The 23,935-nt window shown below is 56.6% G+C and overlaps 1 protein-coding gene across 1 annotated transcript in view; it reads left to right on the top strand.

The window, feature by feature from the left end:
• The first annotated feature begins 10,239 nt into the window (after window positions 1-10,239).
• The window catches only part of LOC117644670, a 33,562-nt gene continuing 19,866 nt past the window's right edge, over window positions 10,240-23,935 (top strand). The window contains exons 1-3 of the mRNA XM_034384282.1: window positions 10,240-10,467; window positions 17,675-17,974; window positions 22,707-22,920. Of these exons, the coding sequence (XP_034240173.1) occupies window positions 10,240-10,467; window positions 17,675-17,974; window positions 22,707-22,920 (742 nt within the window). The remainder of the gene's footprint in view (window positions 10,468-17,674; window positions 17,975-22,706; window positions 22,921-23,935) is intronic.

Genomic DNA, 23,935 nt, shown 5'->3' with positions numbered 1-23,935 from the left:
CAAACCAAGACAATTAACTAGTCTTCAAATTTCAACAGAAGTTATTCATGCATTTACCTGATTTGATTTACTATCAAATTTAAAAATAAGGATAGTACCAGAGAGAATAAAATCAGCAGATGCACACAAAGGCAAAGAAAACATTCTATTTACAATCCACACCTACACTCACAGTGCACTGACCTGAAGGATGATTCCCCTGTGACGGGGGAGGGGGGAGAGGGGAACGAAACACGCAAACCATTCTCACATTCAGTTTTCGTATTTGCCTCTGTTGACACTCCGGAAGGGTTTCATTCATTCTCGAATGTTAAAAAACTATCTCAGTACCTATTTGAGAACCCCTTTGCTCTTTAGTTTGTTTATTTGCATAAGTGCCGTCCCGTCTTGCAGACGGCTTGCAAGCGCGGCAGCCGGTATGAGAAATTCGTCAGCCGCACGATGCTACCAACCTAACCACGCTAATTACCTAGTTCAAAACGATGTTTTGAATATTTCAAACGATGATAATCGTTAATCTGAGATAAACTCCCCCTGTAGGATGTTTAGGAGACATCAGGTGTGAAATTTGGATACTATTCATTCAGTAGTTGCTGAGAAACGTGAGTGATTACATACAGACGGACAGACAGACTCACGACCAGTCGGTTTTTGGTGCGCCCTAACACGGCATGGGCTTCGCTATCGCTCAGCCAATAATATTGAAAAAAAAAATGTGTGTGTGCGTTGCAATGGGCCAACAGGCAGACTCAACACCGTTTTCTTTGTCCTTTTTCGTGAAGGACCAGCGCCTGGGACAAAGTTCTCCCGTTGTATACGGCAAAGAAAAAACCGTATAGGGCAAAGCAAAAACCGTATAGGGCAAAGCAAAAACCGTATACGGCAAAGCAAAAACCGTATACGGCAAAGCAAAAACCGTATACGGTTTAGCGACTCCAGAGCTCAAAACGCGTCCGGGGTTCCGATCGCCTCCCGGTGGTCTGGCCCACTGCGCGACCAATCCCGCCGATGGCGGTTGATGTGGGCGGCGGGCCGTGGCCACGGGGCAGCGTGCCGGCATTCTTCGCTTGCCTCTGGACCGCGGCCAACAGCCCCGCCAGGCCGCCAGCGCGGCGGGCCGTTCCGCCGGCCAGACCGAGCAGGCAGCCACGCCAGGCCGCGGTCAACAGAAAGCGAGTTAGCGAGGGGAGGCTGCGTCCGCCGCCAGCCAGCAGCCAGCCAGGCGGCCAGGCGGAGCAGCCAGCCAGCCCGCGGGGTGGCCGAGGCCGGCCGAGACCCCAGCCGCCCTTTCGGACCGTGATAACGGAGTGGACCGCCGTGTCACAGTCGGCCGCGCAGAGGCGGAGGCCTTGGCTGCCTTGGCACGCGCGCACTGGGCCGAGGCCGCTCCCTCACTGTGAAAAGGCAACCGCCTGAATATGGACCCGGCGGTGAAAAAGCAACCGCCTGAACATGAACTCGGTGGCGGAAAAGCAACCGCCTGAATATGAACCCGGTGGTGAAAAAGCAACCGCCTGAACATGAACTCGGTGGTGAAAAAGCAACCACCTGAATATGAACCCGGTGGTGAAAAAGCAACCGCCTGAACACGAACCCGGTGGTGAAAAAGCAACCGCCTGAACACGAACCCGGTGGTGAAAAAGCAACCGCCTGAACATGAGTCCGGTGGTGGAAAAAGCAACCGCCTGAACATGAGTCCGGTGGTGGAAAAGCAACCGCCTAAACATGAACCCGGCTTGCAGGCCGAGGCCGTGCATAATGCACCCGATGCGCGGCATGATCATGATCCATGGCGTTGAATGATGCAGAAGGGGATTCATGATGCAGTGGGCGTCCCGACTCGTCTTGACTGCCCATTCTTGACACTTCCTGGAGCCGCCTGGGTAATTCAGGCCCGCCAAGTCGGCCGGCAGGTTGGTCGGCCCGTAGGCCCGCCCCGGTGACGTAATCGCAAGGACTCCGTCTGGACGCGCCGGAGATTTATTATTGTCTGTCTGTCAGCCTGCGAATCACATTACGAGGTGGAGTGATGACGGTGCGTGGTTCCGAAGAGCGTGCCGACTTCGTGATCCGGTGGCGAAGTTGGTAGCGTCACTGCCTCACAAGTGTAAGAACAGTGGTTCAACTCTCTCCGCCCCTGTTCCAATTTTTTTTTTTTTAATTTTGCGGTGCGGGATGCTTGTTAGTGACGGCTACGTCTGTAGCGCAAGTAAGAGGTCAGAGGTTCGACCCCCACCGACCCCGCTCCATTTTTTTCCGCGGTAGCGGTTGCCGCGAGACAAGACAATGAAACGCGATAGCCGAGGTCTTCTTCTGGCGAGCCATAGCGGGGCGGTGAACCCGATGCCGCGGCAGCGCGGCGCACAGTGGGCCAGAAAACCGATGGACGCGGCCAAAACTCCCGACGCGTTTTGAGCTCCAGAGTCGCTAAATGGGACTCGAACCGAACGTGTGACCCCACCAATCGATTGCTCTCCGAACGAGGAATCTATTGATGGGGTCACACGTTCGGTTCGAGTCCAACTCAGCGACTCTCGGGCTCAAAACGCGTCTGGAGTTTTGGCCGCGTCCACCGGTCTTCTGGCCCACTGTGCGGCATGCCGGAATCTGATGGGGCGGTGCGGCCCTTCGTCGCTCTGTCTCTCTCGCACTCGCGGCGCGTCCCGCGTGGGTGCGAGAGAGACAGAGCGACGACTCTCGGAATGATTCCGCTGGGGACACTTGAGTCGGCTTCATTATTCAGCCAGTGGCTTCCAATGACTGTCTGGCCCCGCCGCCGCATCGGTCGCCACATGGCCCCTCTCTTGGCACGCACACTAGAAAGTCGTAATTGGCCCACAAAAGCGATTCGCAACGAGAAAAAAGTGTTTGTGGGAACGAGCGAAACTAGGTCCGCATGAACCGCCCGCAACAACCCTCAAACCAACTGAAAATTCCGTACCCCTATTTCTCCCCCCCCCTCTCTGCCTGAATAGCCCAGACTGTGTACACACGTCGTAAAACTTTCCACGTGTCCAAACCCGGCGTCTGCTCAAGGGCACTCGCCTCTCTCTCTCTCCTCTCTCTCTCTCTCTCTCTCTCTCTCTCTCTCTCTCTCTCTCTCTCTCTCTCTCACTTTCGGTTGACATCGGAGAGAGATGTGCGGTCGCCTCGATACAAGCACTGTCTGTCAGAGTTTGGAGTGACTCGTCATTTCCGGTGCCGGAGGAGGCACATCCGGTCGGACTAGTTCCGCGGATGGATCGGCCAAGTTTGAATGGCATTTATTACCAGTCGGAATAACTCTTGAACCTGCTTACTTCTTCGTGGGAACCAAGATTACCTTGCGCGCACAAACGTACGCACATGGCTTTTTTTTTTATTTCACATTTTTTTAAAATTGTGTAAAATTCATGCCAGCAGTACGCCTGATGAAATGCTGTTTCCAGCGCCCTGGGTTGGCCGTGTAGCCGCGGGCCTTGCCACTACAGTGGAAAATGAGCAGTTGGCGTGCCTGCGTGGAATTGGGTCCCGACTGCCATTTTTCACGTGACGGCCTCAAAATGAGCCGCTTCGACAACATTTTGTTCAAAACATTGGTCGCGCCTGCATGTCTATCTTCCTGATGGGCACGGTACCCCGGAAGACCGGAGGCGGTCATAATCCCAGACGCGTTTTGAGCTCCAGAGTTGCTAAATGGGACTCGAACCGAGCGTGTGACCCCACCAACTCCTCGTTCGGTGAGACCAATCCATTTCAGGGGTCCGACGTTCGGTTCGAGTCCCATTTAGCGACTCTGGTGCTCAAAACACGTCGGGATTTTTTGCCCCCCCCCCCCCCCTCACTGGTCTTCTGGCCCACTGTGACAGGCTCAAAACGACAGGCAAAGTGGAGCCGAATGCATCCGAAGTGCTTCGGCCCTCTTCGGGTCCCCTCGGGCCTCGGCCGGCTTGCATTGCTGGTGGGGAATACCCGGGGGCGTTTCGCGCCGCAAAGTTTTAAAACGCGCCGCTGGACGAAAACCGAAACTTTGGTCACGGAAGTGACCCCCGCGACGCTCTGCGAACTGGACCGAGCCGAGCCGTGCTGGGCCGAGCCGGACCGGCTCAGCGGGTTGACGAGCGCCGAGCCGGAGCTGTGCCTCTGAAGCCCCCTGGGGCATCCTCTTACACAACAACCAAACAATTCGACATAATTTCATCCCGTTGGTTTTCGCAGCGCTCGGCAGCAGAGCTGTGCAAATCCATCCGTCGACGCCCGTTCCCATCCGCCGCCAGGCTGCGGGCGGATTCGTCTTATCCGAACCGCACACATCCGATCCGCCACTATCCGCCCGCCTTATCCGTTCCATCCGCATCATCCGCAACCCCCCACTCCTCTCCTGGCAAGCGGCAGGCAGCAGGCGAGCGGGGCGGGGAGGGGGCGGCGACGGCGTGACGTATCCATCCGCATGCATCCGCAAGCATCCGTAAGGCGGCGGCCGGTGAGCCAACCGCCCGGTCGGCCGGCCACACTTCGTACAGCCACCGCCTGGACGGCTCGCCCTGGACCGTGCGGATAGATGCGGATACAGACGGATGGGTTTGCACAGCTCTGCTCGGCAGGCCCATGCCGAGCGGCGTCTCTCTCTCTCTCTCTCTCTCTCTCTCTCTCTCTCTCTCTCTCTCTCTCTCTCTCTCTCTCTCTCTCTCTCTCACTCTCACTCTCTCGGCCGGAATTAAGCGGATGAAAAGTTTGCGATGTGTGAGTGGATTCGTCTTGGGATGAGAAAATGCTTGGCAGTGGGGTGGACGTTCGGTTTTGTGCCGTTTGCAGGCACACACACAATGTTCCGCGGAGCCTGAACTTCGTCGCTAGTCGAACGCGCCTCCCAGCCATTGCGAAAATGGGGCAAACGGGTGGGCCGCGGAAGAAACTTCTTCTCGCTGGAAAATCGTGGGTGTGTATCAGTTGATTACGTGGGCGGGGCACGGTGGGCCAGAAGACCGGTGGAGGCGGTAAAATCCCGGACGCGTTTCGAGCTCCAGAGTCGCTAAACTGGACTCGAACCGAAGGTGTGACCCCACCAATGGATTGCTCTCCGAACGAGGAATCCACTGGTGGGGTCACACGCTCGTTTTTAGTCCCATTCAGCGACTCTGGAGCTCAAAATCCCTCTAGAGTTTTGGCCGGCGCCGCCGGTCTTCTGGCCCACTGTGCGGGGAACCCTGCTCCACGCGTACTACCGACTCGGGTTCAAATCCCACCTGTTCTCTCGTTTTCGTTTTTTTTTTCCTTGAAGCGGGCGTCTTTCAGGAATTTGATACTGATGTGTTCCAAAAATACCGATGGTGTGTCGGGCTGTCCGTCCGAGCGACGCAGCCGGTGCGTGCAGCCAGTGCTGGCCAGTGTGCTGGCGTGCGTCCAGTGAGACTCGTCGCGCAGCGTCAACTCCTCTTTGTGGTTGCTGTCATCTCACTCGGACTTCCCGTCGCACCACGCTTCCGCCTGCTTCCGCTGCTCGCGGCTCGGCACGCCACGCCACGGCACGCCACGGCATGTGTGTCAAAGGACACAAAAAGGCCGGATGCGCTGCAGTCGGGGTTCAGTTTCCCCGGCTTACCCGCTCCACCGGGAAATGGGGTCGGATTGGCTCATTTCGAGCCAAGTGGCCCAAACGGCGGGTAACCTGTCCGAAAATCAAATATTCGGACGGCAGTGTTACTTTCTCCACGGACACCACTTTATTTTTTTTTTTTCAAAAAAAAAAAAAAAAAAAAAAAAAAAAAAAAAACTAAACGACAAATGATTTAAAAATGCGAGATTTTTAAACCAGCAAGGCGTCAAACGTTTACAACGTCTTTTGAAAGATGGAATTTTTTCCTTGTGTACTCGTCATTTTTCTTTCTAGCAGTGCGAAATAAATAAAAATGGCAGCCTTGAGCGCGAGGTAATTTTTTTTATTTACGCTTTCCTTCCTTTGCCTACCTCGCGTAACCTCGCGCACCCTTGTGGCTGTGTAAGCAGTTCCTCAAAAGTCACGCTCGGCTCCGCTCGGCTCCGCCTGGCCCCGCCCACAGTGGGCCAGAAGACCGGCGCAGGCGCCCAAAACTCTAGACGCGTTTTGAGCTCCAGAGTCGCTAAATGGGACTCGAACCGAACGTGTGACCCCACCAATGGATTGCTCTCCGAACGAGGAATCCATTGGTGGGGTCACACGTTCGGTTCGAGTCCCATTTAGCGACTCTGGAGCTCAAAACGCGTGTAGAGTTTTGGCCGCCTCCACCGGTCCTCTGGCCCACTGTGCCGCCTTCGCGGTATGAAAAGCCTCCAGCCTCGCGCTCCAGCCTCGCGCTCCGCTCCAGCGCCAGCGAGTTCCAGCGGCTAGGCCGGGCCAGGCCGCACTCACAGCGAGTGTCGCCATTCAGCGCGTAATTAGGAACAAGTAGTAGTTGTACTCGCAAGTTTTTGACGAATAAAAATCTTGCCTTTTTACCACTGGGGCGCGGAGCAATGAGGAGAAAAGGCTTGGCGCCCCGAGGGGTGTTGCGGTTAAGATTATCTCGTTACGCTTCTCTCTCTCTCTCTCTCTCTCTCTCTCTCTCCTCTCTCTCTCTCTCTCTCTCTCTCTCTCTCGCACTCCCCCTTCCCGGAATGGATTATTCATTCAGCACCTTCCCTTGCCGAAAGAAGGGCCAAGTTAGAAAAGGAGCGAGGGAGAAAAAAAAAAGAAAAAAATTGGAGGTGCAGAGGAAAGTGTCCGATCGGCACGTCTTCGGGCCGACGCTGTCCTGAACGAGTTGACGACAAACATCAGGCACGCACACGCACACACGCACACGCGCACGCACACACGCACGCACACGCACGCAATTAGGGTCTGCGCGTAGCACACAGACACACACAGGACAAACAGACGGACGGACGAACAGACAGACAGACAGACAGACAGAAAGCCACAGCCGTTCCTTTTACAAATACAGCAAGTTCTCAAGTTTTTTTTTAAATTCTTTTTCTTTTTGGCAGTAGCCGAAGAGATACATAGAACTGGAACAAACTAGCCTAAGGATTACGTCACTGGTTTGCTCCTGCCCGTCCTCTGCTGCAGACTGATCCCCAAAGAGTCGCTGGCTGTCTCTCTCGCACTCACGGGGAGCGCCCCCGGCGTGCGCTGGTAGCAAGTGCGAGAGAGACAGATGCAGTGCGATGCTCCTTGGCGTGCCCGCCTCGCCAAGTAAGCACACGGGGCAGTCTAGAGGCGTTGATGGCCTTCGTGGAGACTGGGGGGACAGTGGTGCATTGGCTTTGATACGCAAATGAGTCCCTCTCCACCCTGTAGACACACACACACACACACACACACACACACACACAACACACAACACACACACAACACACACACACACACACACACACGGGGAGGACAAAGAGAGATAAGAGATAGGGCAAGAGAGGGAGTATGACGCTTGTTGCTGTTAATCCGCTCCACTGTAGTACATGACAAGGGAGGCATGGTGGCCCCCTTCGCCAGGAAGTCAATTAATTTCCCGAGATCCCCCGCGGGATAGATAGGCCTCTTCGATGGCGGGGCTTCCCTGCCGGCGTCCCCGAGGAGGAGAGCCGCGCGCAGTGGGCCAGAAGACCGGATGCGGTGGCTAAAATCATAGACAGGTTTTGAGCCCAGTGTCGCCAAATGGGACTCGAACCGAACGTGTGACCCCACCAATGGATTCCTCGTTCGGAGAGCAATCCATTGGTGGGGTCACACGTTCGGTTCGAGTCCCATTTGGCGACACTGGGGCTCAAAACCTGTCTATGATTTTAGCCACCGCATCCGGTCTTCTGGCCCACTGTGTGACCATTGGCGCCGCTGGACCCACGACTACCTCGTCCGGTGGAGAGCGTCTCCCCGATGCCAGATTTGGCGCGCTAATTTCAAATTTCCTTCAGGGATTAAAGTCACGGCAGAATGTTCGTTCCGTTCGTTCCCGCGGGAACTCATCCAGGATCCCGCTGGCGTTTCTCGGTGGGGTACCCGGTGTGTCTCGGCGGGAGGACAAAACTTTCCTGATGAACACGACCCTTTTTTCTACTCTTTCGCCCCCTCTTTTTCACGTCACACACAACACACACACACACACACACACACACACACACAGACAGCGCACTGCCGGTCACCGGGACCACGCGTGGTCGGACATTGTGGCCGCTGGACGCTGCTGGACCACGCTGGAGCACGCTGGAGCAGCAAAAGAAAGGCAGCGAAACCTAGCCGGTGCTTGCACACAGCAGGCTCATTGAAAGATACACGGTCCCCTTACAATCACACACGCTCGCATGCACACGCACACACACGCACGCAAACACACGCACACACGCACACACACACACACACACGCGCGCGCGCGTCCACGAGACGCTGCGACCGAACAGAGGATCTCTTTTTTTTTTGTTTCTGCCTCGTGCGTGTTATACACAACTTTGCGGCACGGATTAGTGAGTAAATTCGTTGGCTTGTTCGGCTGGCTCCACAAGCAGCGTCACATCCTCGGAGAGAGAAAAAAATGTGGGAAGAGGCTGGGATTGAACCCGCAACCTCCGTTCTCCTCTTCTTTTTCTCGCCTTTGCTTTGCAAGTTTTTCACGCCCCCGAATTCAATACCCCACCCTCCGTTTTTCCCCCTTTCCCCTTCTTTTATGGTGGCAACCAACACGCACTTTCGCGCAGTGGATCCCCCCCCTTGTTTTTACAACGCGAATGCAAAGGCGTGTTCTCCTCTGCATCTGCAGAAGGGCGAGGCAGGTGTTTGATTGCCAGATGGCCCCCTTGAACCTCCCCCTCCCCTCCTCCTTCCCCTCCCCTCCCCTCCCCCTGGAAGGTTGCTGTTCCCGTAAAACGGTTTTACGCGGCCCCGCGGCCCCATGGAGACTCCTCCCGACTCGTCCCGGGAGGCTGGGAGAGAGAGAGAGATATAGAGAGAGAGAGAGGGAGAGAGAGAGAGAGAGAGAGAGGGAGAGAGAGGGAGAGAGAGAGAGAGAGAGAGAGAGAGAGAGAGAGAGGTGAGCGTCCTTGCCCCGATAAGCCGCCCCGGTCCAGACGCGTGATAGCACAAGGCCGTCTTACCCTTGTTTTGTTTCGGTCATTCCCCGTTTTTTGTTGTTGTTTTTTTTGGGGGGGACATCAGAACACGTTCAGTTTTTTTTTCTTCGAAAGCAGGGGTGGTTTTGCCCGTCCCCGAGTTGGCGTCAGTTCGTCCAAATTTGCGAGGAGGCTGTGTGGCGGGAGAGAGAGAGAGAGGAGAGAGAGAGAGAGAGAGAGAGGAGAGAGAGAGGAGAGGGAGGGAGTTGGAACGTAACACGGTTGGCATACGTTTAGCGTCAAATGTCGCAACTACTTGGCGCCCTCGAAGGCATCATGGCGAATCAGAAACTTGGCCGCGGAATGTGGCTGCCAGCCCCGTCGGGGCGGCGCAGCTCCGCGCAGCTCCGCCAGCTCGCCGGCTTCGTCATGAATATTGAACTGCGCTGATTGGGAAACGCGGCCCAGGATCACGACGACGACGGCCTCGGCCTTGACGAGGGTGGTGCCCCGCGGTGCCCCGCGCAGCCCTGCGAGACGTAACGAAGGACGACCAGCAAGTGCCGTGTGTGTGAGAGAGCGAGAGAGAGAGAGAGAGAGAGAGAGAGAGAGAGAGAGAGAGAGAGAGAGAGAGAGAGAGAGAGAAAGAGAGAGAGAGAGAGAGAGTGAGAGAGAGACAGCCTGTCCGTCGGCCTGTGTGTCTGGAGGAATATCGGATATATCTCCACCAGCGGTCCTCGACGACGGACGGTATGAAACCGGCCGGGCCAAAGTCTTCGATTCGCGAAAAGAAAAGACGCAAACAACAACAAACAGAGAAACAATACCGGAGCCAAAATAACCGGGAGGCCTTCTCATGCAGCGAACCCTTTTCCAGAGGGATCGCGGACCACAGCCGGTCGCTGCAGGGTCGCGGTCAGGGACAGCAGAAAAACGTCCCGAAGAAAGGACACACTGCCAAAGCGGTTTGAATAGTTTGGAGCTCCAGGGTCGCTAAATGGGACTCGAACCGAACGTGTGACCCCACCAATGGGTTCCTCGTTCGGAGAGCAATCCATTGGTGGGGTCACACGTTCGGTTCGAGTCCCGTTTAGCGACTCTGGAGCTCAAAACGCGTCCAGAGCTTTAGCATCCTGCACCGGCCTTCCGGCCCACTGTGGACCGCCGAGCTGTCGGGGACTGGACGCCCAGTCCAAAAAAACCATGGGGCATCCCATGAGCCATGGCGGTGCATGGGATGCCATGTGCCGATTCTTTCCATGGGAACGATTCCCCGTGATTTTTGGAACAACTTCTCATGGTGTCTTGCGACTCATGGGGAAAGGTACCATGGAGTGTGAGTCATGGGAAGCACTTCCTTGCCTTGGCAGAGTCCCTTGTGAGCACAAAATGATGAGATCAGTGCCTGATCTGGATATAGTCATTCCACAGGTGAACTGTAACCCCCTAAACTTTTGACGCTTCATCCGATTTTGCAATCATATTTTGTCTGGAGGGCACCGTTGACATGATATGACCTATAATTGAAAATTAGGCGGAGACTTCAACGCACGAGCAGGACTGCCTTGCCATGGGAAGTCCGAACCCATGGAAAAGTTCACATCATGGGGGAGGTCCTCCCATGGTGCTAGGCCTGCACCATGGGAAACGACGTCCATTTTGCATGGCATGCCGCTTGTCCATGGTGCTGAACCGCAGTCTCATGGGATTTTAGTGCGCTGTCATGGGATTTGTGTCATGGGATCCCATGCAATCCATGGTTTTTTGGGACTGGGACCAACGGGCAGTCTTGCCAACTTCGCGACTCGTGCAGTTTCGACGGACGGCAGCGCAGGCACAGTCCCCGCAGGTCGACCGCCACGTCAGAAGGCGCGTCCTTTTTCGGTCGGCGCCCCGCAGAGTCCTGGCAGAGTCCTTCCTCGCTCGCCGCGCCGCCCCGACTCGATTTATTGCACAACGGGGTAAAGACGAAACTCTGCTGTAGTCTGTGATGGAGTAATTTCGGCCTCTCCCTGTGTGTGTGTGTGTCCACGCCACATGTGGGCGCGTTTTGCGCCCGTGTGTGTGCGCGCGTGCGTACAATTCGTTCGTAATGAAGACCCCCCTCCCCCTCCCCCTCCCCCCGTCGGCCGGACAACCAACTCCCTTCTCATTGTTCCAACTTTCCGAGTACAAATGATGTAGTACGCCTCGGGCCGGGTCCGGCTGCTGCGACCTGTATCGACCGAGTTGAACAAGTTGCACGATTAATTACAGGCAAACTACTTGCGCCCAACTTGCTGCGATTGTCCCGGCGCCCGGCACTGTAAGAGTGCATCTCTCTCCGAGTGGAGCCGCGTGCCGCGCACAGTGGGCCGGAAGACCGGCGGAGGACAAAACTAGAGACGCGTTTTGAGCTCCAGAGTCGCTAAATGGGACTCGAACCGGACGTGTGACCCCACCAATGGATTGCTCTCCGAACGAGGAATCCATTGGTGGGGTCACACGCTCCGTTCGGCGCGAACTTCCGGGAAATGTTTTGACGGTGTGCACGCTGTGTACGCCCCCTGCAGGCCCAAAGGCGAGGCAGGCACACTGGAAGGCCCAAGGCGAAAGGGAATACGACACGCTGATCTCTGTGTCGTGCCTTTGTCTCAGGGCCGCCAATTAAGGTCAGTTTCCCTCCGCCAAGTTTCCAGTGCCACGGCGCCACGCGCGGCCCGAAGTGGCGGAGCGACCAAGCCGGCGAAGCGATGCGCCTGCAGCGTCCTTTTCGTCTCTCTCGCACTCACGGGGCGCCCCATGGTGGTGCGAGAGAGACTGTCGGAAACAGCTTTGGAAGCTCCGGACGGCCGGGTAGTCTTATCTACCTGGCTTACCCGGTAGCAGCGCCAGGAAACGGAAGATGACAATTCCGGCACGAAAAGGGAAACGAAAAAAAAATTAGTGAGCGCGGGGAGTTGAACCCGAAACTTTTACTCGGAACACGGACGCGCTAACGCGCTCGGCCAAGGAGCAAGGGCGGGGAGAGGTGTTGCAGCTGGTCCGCTGCTGCACGCCATCGCCCGGGTCGCCTTAAGCGGACGGCCACGCCCCCGCAGCCCCGCGCTGCGCCGCCAAGCACACCCCAACAGCCCCGCGGGGCCGCCGCAACCACCGTCTCCACCGCCACCGCTTACTGACCCACTTGTTTTGTTTGTGTCTTCGCGACGAGGGCGGCAAGGCGGGGCTGGAAATAGAGACGCCACAGAGGGCCAGAAGACCGGCGCAGGCGGCCAAAACTCAAGCCCCGTTTTGAGCTCCAGAGTCGCTAAGGAGGACTCGAACCGAACGTGTGACCCCACCAATGGATTCCTCGTTCGGAGAGCAATCCATTGGTGGGGTCACACGTTCGGTTCGAGTCCTCCTTAGCGACTCTGGAGCTCAAAACGCGTCTATAGAGTTTTGTCCGCCTCCACCGGTCTTCTGGCCCAGTGAGACGGCTGGCTGCAAATGGGGTGGGTGTGGGAGTGAGTGAGGCAGCACGAAGAGCAATGCATGCGCAGTGTGGGAGCTCTCAATAACCCGAACGGGAATCGAATCGAACACTCGAGGGTACCGATGGATTGCCCTCGGAACGAGGAATCGAATGGTGGGGTCACGTGGTCCCCGCTGAAAGGAGGAGCCGGTGCGTCTCTCTCTGTCACTCTAATTGTCTCTTTATTATTGATCGTGTTTGTGAGCGATCCGCTCATCAAGATGACGGCTTGTGTGCCATTAGCTGCCTCGTTAATCAAGCAGAGCGGATTGGATGGAGCGGGTGAGGGATGGCGTGACCTAACCTCTGCTGGATCATTCAGGCATTAAGCTTCGTCGCCTGGCCGGCCTGCCTGCTGCAAGCACTGCAAGGTGATGAACAACGTGTCCGCCACGCGTGCTGTGCACCCTGCGACCCTGCTGTTCATTTTCACCGCCTGTCTCGCCCGTCGACTGGCGGCGCAACCTAGCCGAAGGCGCTAATGCGTCGAACTCGGTTCCCAGGGTCCGTGGTTCGACCCCCACCCGGAGCCATTTTTTTTTTCCAGCGGGAATCGGGATTAAACGGCAAGCGTAGCGCGGCCCCGCAAAGTGGTCCAAATTTTAAAGCTAATTGGCGTGCGGCTTCGGATTGTTTATCGAGAATTAATGCCAGCTGAGCGACATCCCGCGGCACCGCGCGGAACCGCCAAGGCAGCGCGGCGGCGGGGCGGCGGTCTGATGGATTGAGATGTAATTGGAATAGGGGTCTGCCCTTTCCACCCACCGCCCTTCCGGACCACCCCGTCCGCCCCAAGTTTGCCTAGGCGACCTCGCGTTGCGCTAGGTTAGGTTGCCACGCACAGTGGGCCGGAAGACCGGTGGAGGCGGCCAAAACTCTAGACACGTTTTGAGCTCCAGAGTCGCTAAATGGGCCTCGAACCGAACGTGTGACCCCACCAATGGATTGCTCTCCGGACGAGGAATCCATTGGTGGGGTCACACGTTCGGTTCGAGTCCTGTTTAGCGACTCTGGAGCTCAAAACGCGTCTAGAGTTTTGGCCGCCTCCACCGGTCTTCTGGCCCACTGTGCCGCGCTCGGGTTGCCCTATACGGAAGCCACTCGAAATTTTTGAATTCCTCACGAATTTTGGATGAACTTCAGCTTATTAAAACCTGGATTTCCTTGCATTTCGATGTAATTGTTACTTGTTTTCTTTAAAAAAAAAATTCGTCTGAACTTTAGGAAGTTTGAAGAGATTTGTCTAGAATTCAAGGCTGTCCATTAATTTTGATGTACAGAATTTTTGGAGTAGTTTGTTGCTTTGTGGGAGTCTTTCTTCTCGCAGTGTGGTGGCCCCGCGCCTCGTCTGTCCGTCTGTCACATTGGGTTTCGTCGGTCCGTCCACGCCGTGGCTGCAGTGGCTACAGTGGCGTGGCCCCGCCCCCCTTTCATTACGAGTGCGGAAATGTCCTCTGGCCCCGCGCCAGTTTCCAATGCCCCTCCACCTGCACTGTCCCCCCCCCCGTCTTGGTGTCATCGCAGTGGCCACTGGGAAAGTTTTTTTTGAAAATTAATTTGAGTATCGCGTAACTTGGACGTTGAGGGAGGCGTTTGACGGTAGCTAGATTGGCCGCCCCAAGTCAGCAAAAAACGTCTACTTTCTGAGATTTAATCACTTTTTGACCAAATTTGTGAGGTTGTGCCAAGATCATTCAGGTCAAAGGCGGGACATGAAAGAGTAGGGTCTGAAAAATACCAGGGCGTTGAGGGAAGCTTTTCGCGGCCACGGGATCGGACGCAGTCCTTCCGACGGTGGATAAATCAACAATCGCTCGTCATGCATCCAATTACCACCGATGGTGGCGCCAGAGTGATAATTAGGAATCGCTCGGTCGCGCCGCGGAAAGTTGGCAACGTTCTGCGACGCAGAGCGGCGGCAAAGTGAGGCCATTTTTAGGTTGTCATCGCGACTGCGTGCCAAATATTCACTTTGCGGCGGCCAAATTGAGCGTGCGGCTATTCGCGTCTAATCGTTCTAATGGCGAGCAGTGTGGCCAACCGTGACGGACGGGCCTTGTGATCCGCGCGCTGACGCCGCAGTCACTACACTCCAAATCCAGGGTGTCTAGAAACTATACGCCTTACGCGTATGCCACAGAAATGGAACTGCCTTAAGGCGCCTTGATTCTACACGCCAAAGGCGTATACCCCATTGAGCACCTTTTGCAGATAGAAATTAGCATGTGAGCACCATTGGTCGAAGGAAAGGTGCGTGCATTGTACACACCCTGGATCATAGGCACTGAGCTCAACAGGACTCTAGGTGCGTTGAATGCAAACACCGCCCTTGGCCGAGGCCATGCCTACCGAGGCCTTAAAGGGTGTTTACATTCTACGCACCTTGAGTCCTGTTGAGCTCAGTGCCTATGATCCAGGGTGTGTACAATGCACGCACCTTTCCTTCGACCAATGGTGCTCACATGCTAACTTCTATCTGCAAAAGGTGCTCAATGGGGTATACGCCTTTGGCGTGTAGAATCAAGGCGCCTTAAGGCAGTTCCATTTCTGTGGCATACGCCTAAGGCGTGTAGTTTCTAGACACCCTGGATTTGGAGTGTAGTCTCCGCACTGCCGCAGTTGGCGACGACTCGTCAAATGGGGCTCGAATCGGACGCGCGACCCCACCAATGGATTCCTCGTTCGGAGAGCAATCCATTGGTGGGGTCACACGTTCGGTTCGAGTCCCATTTAGCGACTCTGGAGCTCAAAACGCGTCTAGAGTTTCGGCCGCCTCCACCGGTCTTCTGGCCCACTGTGCAGCGCGGCACCGAAGCGCGCCCCATTTTTCCCCCTCCCGCCGCCATGCCGCGCGGCAAGGCCGGCAAGCAACCAGGTAAGACAGATGCCGGTGGCGGCGCCTCACTCCGTCACGGTGTATGGGTCCCGAGTCCCGGGAGGGAGGATCCCGAAGGATGATCGGGGGCTCTCGGTGTATACCGCGGGAATGGCAAATGTCAGCAGGAAACCCCCCCCCCTCCCCCCCCCCCGCTCATTCCGGGAGGGGATTGTTGTCCGGGACATATGTGCGGGACTTGGGGGATTACGGCAGGTGCTGGCTTATCCTGCAGGATGGGGCCCTTACACGGTCAGCGCGCGTGACGGCGCCGGCGTCTGCGCCAGAAGGAAGATAATGATTGTGCGGTCGCGGGTTCAAACACCGACGGTTTCTTCCTTTTTTTTCGTTTTCCTCCGCCGGTTTCTGATTGGGTGTCAGGGCCAGTCCAGACATTGTGCATGCTTTTGCTCTTTTCCAGTCGGCCGGCGGGGATTTTACGCGCCGTGGGGTTTGTCGATGCCACGCGCTCGTTGGTGCGTCTGTTGTGGAGAGAGAGAGAGAGAGAGAGAGAGAGAGAGAGAGAGAGAGAGAGAGAGAGAGAGAGAGAGAAGGGCCGTGCTGGCAGAGATTGACGGCGCTGCGATCGGACAGTGCTTTGCTTGACCAGACGGACTGCACTCTCCTTTCTTTAAAAAAAAAGGATCTGAAAAAAGACCTTTACTTTGCAAAAAAAATCAACTTTTAATTATTGTATTTTTTTAAGGTGGCTAGGGCAGAAAACACGTGCGGTGTGGTCTTTACTGTGTCCTCCCTCCTCGAACGGGCTCGTCGGAAACTGGGCAGTGCCGCCGTGGTGGACGACGCACAGTGGGCCAGAAGACCGGTGGAGGCGTACAAAAGTACAGACGCGTTTTGAGCTCCAGGGTCGCTTAACAGGACTCGAACCGAACGTGTGACCCCACCAATGGATTGCTCTCCGAACGAGGAATCCATTGGTGGGGTCACACGCTCGGTTCGAGTCCCATTTAGCGACTCTGGAGCTCAAAACGCGTCTAGAGTTTTGGCCGCCTCCACCGGTCTTCTGGCCCACTGTGCGACGCCGGTCTCTGAGAGGTTGAGCCAGTCGGCTGGCAGGCCGGCTGGTTGGCTGCACTGCGAAATACAGAGAGGCTGTCGACCATTACTCCCCCTTTATGGCCCATCACATCTCTGCCTGCCTTTTAGTGACTGAGTGCAGGACATGCAGAGCCAGAGATGCACGCAAAAAAAAATGGATGGACAATGTTGAAAAAAATACATTGCGCGCGGTGTACTACCTGACGGTGCTGCCGTGCACTGCCGTGTGCGTGTTCGGCCGGTTCGGCGCAGCGTTCTTGTTTTCTTTTAATCCCCGTTATCGTGTCCCGATGCTGGCGGCATGCCGGCGGTCGCGTTCGGTTCTGCTTCGGCAGGCTTCGGGGTGCGTTCGGGCCGCCGGGCCGGCCGGGCCGTTCCGACAAATTTATCACAGCCTTCCTATCCTGACTCGATATATCTTGCCAACATTGTTTCCGGTGCAGTGGGGTGGTGCCCAGTCAGAATAAAGGAAGGGGCCGGCCCACAGTGGGCCAGAAGGCCGGCGGAGGCGGTCAAAATCCCGGACGGCGTTTTGAGCTCCAGAGTCGGTAAATGGGACTCGAACCGATCGTGTGACCCCACCAACGGATTGCCCTCCGAACGAGGAATCCATTGGTGGGGTCACACGTTCGGTTCGAGTCCCAGTTAGCGGCTCTGAAGCTCTAAACGCGTCTAGAGTTTTGGCCGCCTGCGCCGGTCTTCTGGCCCACTGACTGTGCTGCGCCCGCCCGGCGAGGTAGGCCACCGCCTCGCTTGCGCGCACGGCTGTCCTCGTGTTGCCTACCCTCACATCCGCAGGGGCTTCAGAAGAAGTCCGGTGCTTTCGGAAGGAAAAAATTGCGGTGCACGTTGTTTCCGCATCTCTAGCCGTTTACAGAATGCAAAAATAACGTCCAATGCCAAAAAGTTAATTGGAAAAAGGTGAGCAGGTCCGCCGAGTCCACGTGTCTGAACCGCGGCGCTGGTTTGTTGCAGACAACGACACGACGCCGTTGACGCCGCCGTCGTCGCCCGAGGACGTCGCCGGCAACCTGGTGGACGTGGACGACGACGCGCTGTCGGCGGCCTCCCCGGCGGCCACGGCGCCCGCCACCGCGGCGTCGCTGGCCTCGCTGGCGTCCCTGGCGGCGTCGCCGAGCGCGGACGCGGCGCACGGAGACAGCCAGCCGCTCATCGGGGAGCCCGCGACGCCGGCGTCGTCGGCGCAGGTGCCTCCACTGCAGCGGCCCGCCAACCCCTTCGCCTACAACGTGTCCTCCGAGCTGGAGCCGCAGCCCGCCGCTGCCACCACGGCCTCCATCGTGGCCATCGGCTTCGTGCAGCGGCCCGGCGCGGGCGCGGGGCCCTCGGCGCAGCTGCCGCCGCCCGGCCTCAAGAAGCACATGCACTCGGCGCAGGGCCACTTCGGGCCCTACTTCGAGGACGGCGCCGGGCCCCACAACGCCACGGCCCGCGTCGGCAGCGCCGTCACGCTCAACTGCAGGGTCGGCATGCTGCAGGACAAGACGGTCAGTACCAATCACTTTAAAAAAAAAAACAAAAAAAAAAGGTGGGAATTGAACCCGAGGCTGTCACTTTAGAAACGCACATCGCATGCAACTGCAGGGCCCATATGCTGCAGCACCTTATACTGAAAAAAAGGGAGAACTTTTGGTGGGAATCGAACCCGAGTTTCACACTTAGAAAACCGGCGCCGCATCCAAATGCGCTACGGCGTCGCGAAGCCTGCGACGCCGGCTGCGCAGCTTTTCGGGCGGGAAGACGCGTGCCCTTCTTTGCGGGTACTTTATCCCTTTGACGGGCACTCGGCCGTCTAATCGCTCGCTGGCTGGCCCGCGAGTTTGTGTTGCTGTCTGTGTTGCAGTGTGGACACACACAGACACACACAACAAACAAACAAAACCGCGTTCCTTTTCTCGCAATGGATCAAGGGACAGTGTTTGCATGGCACTGCTGCAGCAAAGCGGCGCCAGCAGAGCCAGCAAGCAGTGCGTCGTCGCTCTGTCTCTCTCGCTCTCCTGCGGGACGCCCCGTGAGTGCGAGAGGGACAGAGCGAAATCAGGCCGCAGCGCAGTGGGCCAGAAGACCGGTAGAGGCGGACAAAATCCCGGACGCGTTTTGAGCTCCAGAGTCGCTAAATGGGACTCGAACCGAACGTGACCGTACCAATGGATTCCTCATTCGGAGAGCAATCCATTGGTGGGGTCACACGTTCGGTTCGAGGCCTATTTAGCGACTCTGGAGCTCAAAACGCGTCTGGAGTCCGCCTCCACCGGTCTTCTGGCCCACTGTGCGCAGGCAGCCGGGAATCGAAGAGAGAGAGGCTAAGGTAATACTTGGAAGTCTCTTCGCTGATCCTCACGCAGCGCTCGCATGTCTCTCTCGCACTCGGGCTTCCGTGCGGAGGTGCGAGAGAGACGGAGCGTCGCTCGGAATCAGACCGCCGCCTGACGCTTCGCGCGAACGCAAAACAACCGCAGAATTGGATTGTGTGAAACTCGGCGTGTGTCATTTCCCCTGCTCGTCATGAATGGATTTATTTATTTATTTACCGTTTCCACAGGCGAAAATTGGCCCGTCGTTCGCGGAAAGGCCCGCGGTCCGGCAAAGGGTACTCACAAACAGACAGACTCTCTCTCACACAGACGCATTCAACCCCCTCACACTCACACACGCACATCCCTGGATCAGGGATCGGGGGATTATTGGATTCCGGGCGTCCCGGACGGGCCTGGTTGACACGGCTGCCATCTTACTGTCTCCGTTCACTACACTGCCCCGTCCATTCCGTCATCTTTGCCGGACCCGGGTTCAAATCCCAGACTTGGAAAAACATTCACGTCAATTTTTTTTTGTTTTGCTTTTTGCCTTTTTTTCTGAAGGCCTCTCTCTAGAACTGATTGCCTTGAGTGTACACCCCCCGAGAAGCAAAGGAATTCCAGGGCCTTTATTGTTCCAGAAGGCTTCATCGATTTCTTATGGCTGAGCAGTGCGGAGTGCGGGGGCTGGGTCCATTCAGAGACCGCCGACCCAAGCACAAGCCCAAGCACACCCACGGCACGCCACTACAAGTAGTCAAAGCTTACCAGGAGAAATTGAAAATTACAAGCGAATAGCCACTGTGAAACTGTGTTGGCCTGGGGTTCTTGGCCCTGTCTCGGACCGCCGCCACCGCCACCACTCTAGCCCTCGGCGTAAAACCTCCCCCCGAGACTCGGGACTCGAGAGCAGCAAAACGCGTCTACAGTTTATAGTTGTGCAGCGCGGCAGCGCGCTCCAGGGGCGGTGGCCGGCCAGTGTGGGCGCCAGTGTTGCCAAATAAGTGGCCAAAAACTCCCACGATGCACTAGTGTGGAAAGGGTTGCCAACCCCCGCCTGCCTACTAGGCAACAACTGGTGGTCTGGCTGAGGTTGGCAACCCTTTCGACACCATCGTGGGAGTGCACAGTGGGCCAGAAGACCGGTGGAGGCAGCCAAAACTCCGGACGCGTTTTGAGCTCCAGAGTCGCTAAGCAGGACTCGAACCGAACGTGTGACCCCACCGATGGATTGCTCGTTCGGAGAGCAATCTATTGGTGGGGTCACACGTTCGGTTCAAGTCCCATTTAGCGACTCTGGAGCTCAAGACGCGTCTAGAGTTTTGGCCGCCTCCACCGGTCTTCTGGCCCACTGTATGGTGCGTGCGTGTGGCAGCACTGCGGCTGCCAGGGTGGGCGCGGCGAACCACGTTTTCAGATTTCCCCAATTGAATCGCTTCGCGGCGGCCTCGCGGTTCGCGGACGCGCGGGTTCGCGCCCCGGCGGCGCGCTCCCGCAGTCGGGTCGCATGTGGCGGCAAAACTTGGGCCAAGTTCACGTACGGGTAACTTTCCCTATCCCGGGCGGGGCGGGGCGGGGCGGGGCGGGGCGGGGCGGGGCGGGGCGGGGCGGGCCCCACCGCACCTCTTCTCGTAAAAAGTAAGAGGGCATGTGTGCCGCTCGGCCGCGATTTCAATATTTTTTCCCCGCAGCGCAAAGCCTCCCTTTTTGCCCGTGTTTGTGTCCTCCACTGTGGGGCCCGTCAATGCGGACACGCGACAGGAAGCAAGATGAGTCCATAAATGGCCGGTCGGCCGATGACAGCCGTCTTTTGTTTCGCCGCCGCTTTTGCAGTCGTCACTGTCTAGCTCCTCCTTTTTCTTTCTTCTTCTTCTTCTTCTTCTTCTTCTTCTTCTTCTTCTTCTTCTTCTTCTTCTTCTTCTTCTTCTTCTTCTTCTTCTTCTTCTTCTTCTTCTTCACCTCCGCCTGCAAAAGTGTTGTTGGTGTTGTTTTTGTTTTTGTTGACACGCCGGCCTCGTCGTTTGAAAGGTCATTACGTCCGGGAGATGGGCCGGTGATTGGGCTTCAATTACTCGTTACTCCCGTCTGGAAGATAAACAGCGACTAATTGTATTCCCGCCCGATCGGTGCTGCCATAACCCTGTTTGGCTTGCGAAGCTCGCTGCCGGGCAGTGACGACGCGACGCGTTTCGAGCTCCAGAGTCGCTACACGGTACTCGAACCGATCGTGTGACCCCGCCAATGGATTGCTCTCCGAACGAGGAATCCATTGGTGGGGTCACACGTTCGGTTCGAGCCCCATTTAGCGACTCTGGAGCTCAAGACGCGTCTAGAGTTTTGGCCGCTGGCGACGGTCTTCTGGCCCACTGTGGCGGGTCCAGCATGCGCTTCTTTGCGGAGTCTCGTCTTATTCACCATTCGGACGGGACTTAGTGCAGTCCGGCCAACAGAGAGGGGTCGCGGATTGTGCTCGTGCATAATGACGCAGAGATATATTTGGGACCACCGACAGCGGAGGCTTCGGAGCACAACCGAAGGAATGCCTTCGGCTTGGCGTCTTAACTCCCAAATTAATGTCCGTGCGCTCTCTCTCTCTCTCTCTCTCTCTCTCTCTCTCTCTCTCTCTCTCTCTCTCTCTCTCTCTCTCTCTCTATGAGTAGGATGTATTTATTCGGTCCGTTTTTCTGTCCGGGGCGGTGGGGGTTCGCGCACGCGGTCCCGGGTTCGAATGACGCGCTTTTGTTGTGTTTTTTTTTTCTGTCTCGATAGTACGGCATGTGTGACACACTGACACAGCGTCCCGTCACAGTAACCCAGTTGCAGTGCTGTGAAGGGCTGCCCAAGGGCTGCCAGCCCCGGCTTGCCGCCTCGAGACGTATTTCCCTGGAGGCGGCCAGGCAGGGCAGCCAGGCAGCCAGTGCGTGCACTGGGCCGGCCGGCCGGCTCAAGGAAGCCTTGAAGGGTTTCCCTTGAAGGGTTTCCCTGGAAGGGTTTGCCTTGAAGGGTTTGCCTGCTGAGGCATTGCAGCGGCAAAATGGACTGGCGTTGCTCTGTGCCCCCAGACTCCAGAGGGGCTCGAAGGGGCCGCTGCCCTCTCTTCGTTAGCTTTTTGTTCCGGAGAAATATCTCGCCCTTGTTTTTTTTCGCCAAAATGTGTTTCTGCGGTGCAGCGTGGGTTTGATCCCACGGCAAGCTCAAAGTGGGCCAGAAGACCGGCACCGGCGGCCAAAACTCTAGACGTGTTTTGAGCTCCAGAGTCGCTTAACAGGATTCCAACCGAACGTGTAACCCCCACCAATGGATTCCTCGTTCGGAGAGCAGTCCATTGGTAGGGTCACAGCCTCGGTTCGAGTCCCATTTAGCGACTTTGGAGCTCAAAACGCGTCCGGGATTTTGACCGCTCCCACGCCGGTCTTCTGGCCCACTGTGCAGCCGGATCGGGCCGGCTACGCACGTCCTTGGGCTTCTCATCTCGTATCTTTCGGCGTCGTTTTGCGCCTTGAATCCTCAGTACACTACTTAATTTTTAGAGCGCGGCGTTATCTTTGCAGCCCCTAGGCACAACCCGCCGCGGGCTAAAAGATGGTCGGTACTTGCGAAAAAATTCGAAAAAATTAAAACGAGTCCACGAGGTCGAAGTCGGGCTACCTGCTCAGACCGCGCGCCCACAGAACGGCTTCATCACCAGATCAAATATTTTTATGCAGAGGCGCTGCGTAGCAACTTTCTTTGATTGCCAATGAATATGCTAGTGGCGTACCGGACGGCCTATCCGTGTGAATCGGAGCTCGGTAGCAGAGTGGATAGCGCGGGTGCTCTACAGACAGAACTTCGCGGGTTCAAATCCCACCACTTATTTTTCAAAATTTCAAAAAATTATTTTTTAAAAATTATTCTTTATTCGTTGTTGCTGGTGTTGCAGGTGACGTGGGTGCACCGGCGCGGCGATCAGATGCACCTGCTTACCGTGGGCGGCGCCACGTACTCGTCGGACCAGCGGCTCGCCCTGCGCTTCCGCTACCCCAACGACTGGCGTCTCGAGATCTCGCCGGTGACGCTGCGCGACCAGGGCCGCTACGAGTGCCAGGTCACCACGCACCCCCTGCTGGCCAGGATCGTCAACCTCAGGGTCACGGGTAGGTTCCGGGTTCAAATCCCGCTCAGGTTTTTTTTTTTTTAACTGTATTAGGTTTTTCGGTAGAGGGGTAGGTTTTGAGGTCGAGTCCTGCTCAATTTGTTTTACTGTCATCTTTTAAATGCACTGCGTTTTGGGGTGACGGAAAGATCCTGGGTTCAAGTCCCTCTCAAGTTTTTTTTTTTTAATTTGTACTGTTTTCTTTTTTTTTATGTGTGGATGAAGAGCGGTTCTTTGGTTGTGTTTGTTTTTTCTTGACGAACACGCACCTCAGTGGTAATATTATGATTCCACCTTGGAAGGGTCGAAAGTGAGTCAAAGAAGGGGGCGGGGCGGGGCGGCCAAGTAATGCGTGTCTAATGGATGGGAGTGCCGGCAGGGCCCGGCGGGGAATGCCTCTCGAATTCCTCGTGAGCGCCTCGCTCCTCTGCCAGTCCATGGTGCCCGTGGCGCCCGGCCAGCCCCGCCTCGTGCGCCTCGCGGTTTGCCTCCAGGAGCCGCCCGAGAATTCCAATTGGACCAATGTGGACACGGAGGGCTCCGGGAAAAGGGGGGAGGGGGGCGCCGAGTTGAAGACGGATAGAGGGGAGGGGGAGGTGGTGCACAGTGGGCCAGAAGACCGGTAGAGGCGGACAAAACTGACTATTAAATATTATAATAGCGGGTCAAAATTTAGGAAAAGACACGGAACACACCCGAACAAAATGTGGCATTGTTTGTTGGACCTTGTTGTGGTTGACGAGGGTGCCGATTAGATCCGCCGGCAAGGAGGCCTTCTCTCTCTCCCTCTCTCTCGGGGTCTTCCCTCCCCATCCGTCTCACCTGTCACATCGGTGACGGCCCAGAGGGCCTTCCCTAACAGTGCGTAATTAGGCCCGCTTTCGTCGCTGTCTCTCTCGCACTCATCGGCCGCCCCGCTGCTGTGCGAGAGAGACAGCGCGACTGCGTGGGAAGGTCGGGGTGATGAAGCAGACGACGCAAAGTCCGCCATGCACCGCGGGGGCTGGCGGGGCCGC

This window comes from Thrips palmi, unplaced genomic scaffold (assembly GCF_012932325.1).
Source record: "Thrips palmi isolate BJ-2018 unplaced genomic scaffold, TpBJ-2018v1 HiC_scaffold_18, whole genome shotgun sequence".
Taxonomy (NCBI): domain Eukaryota; kingdom Metazoa; phylum Arthropoda; class Insecta; order Thysanoptera; family Thripidae; genus Thrips; species Thrips palmi.
This window is presented reverse-complemented; position numbering and strand designations above follow the sequence as displayed.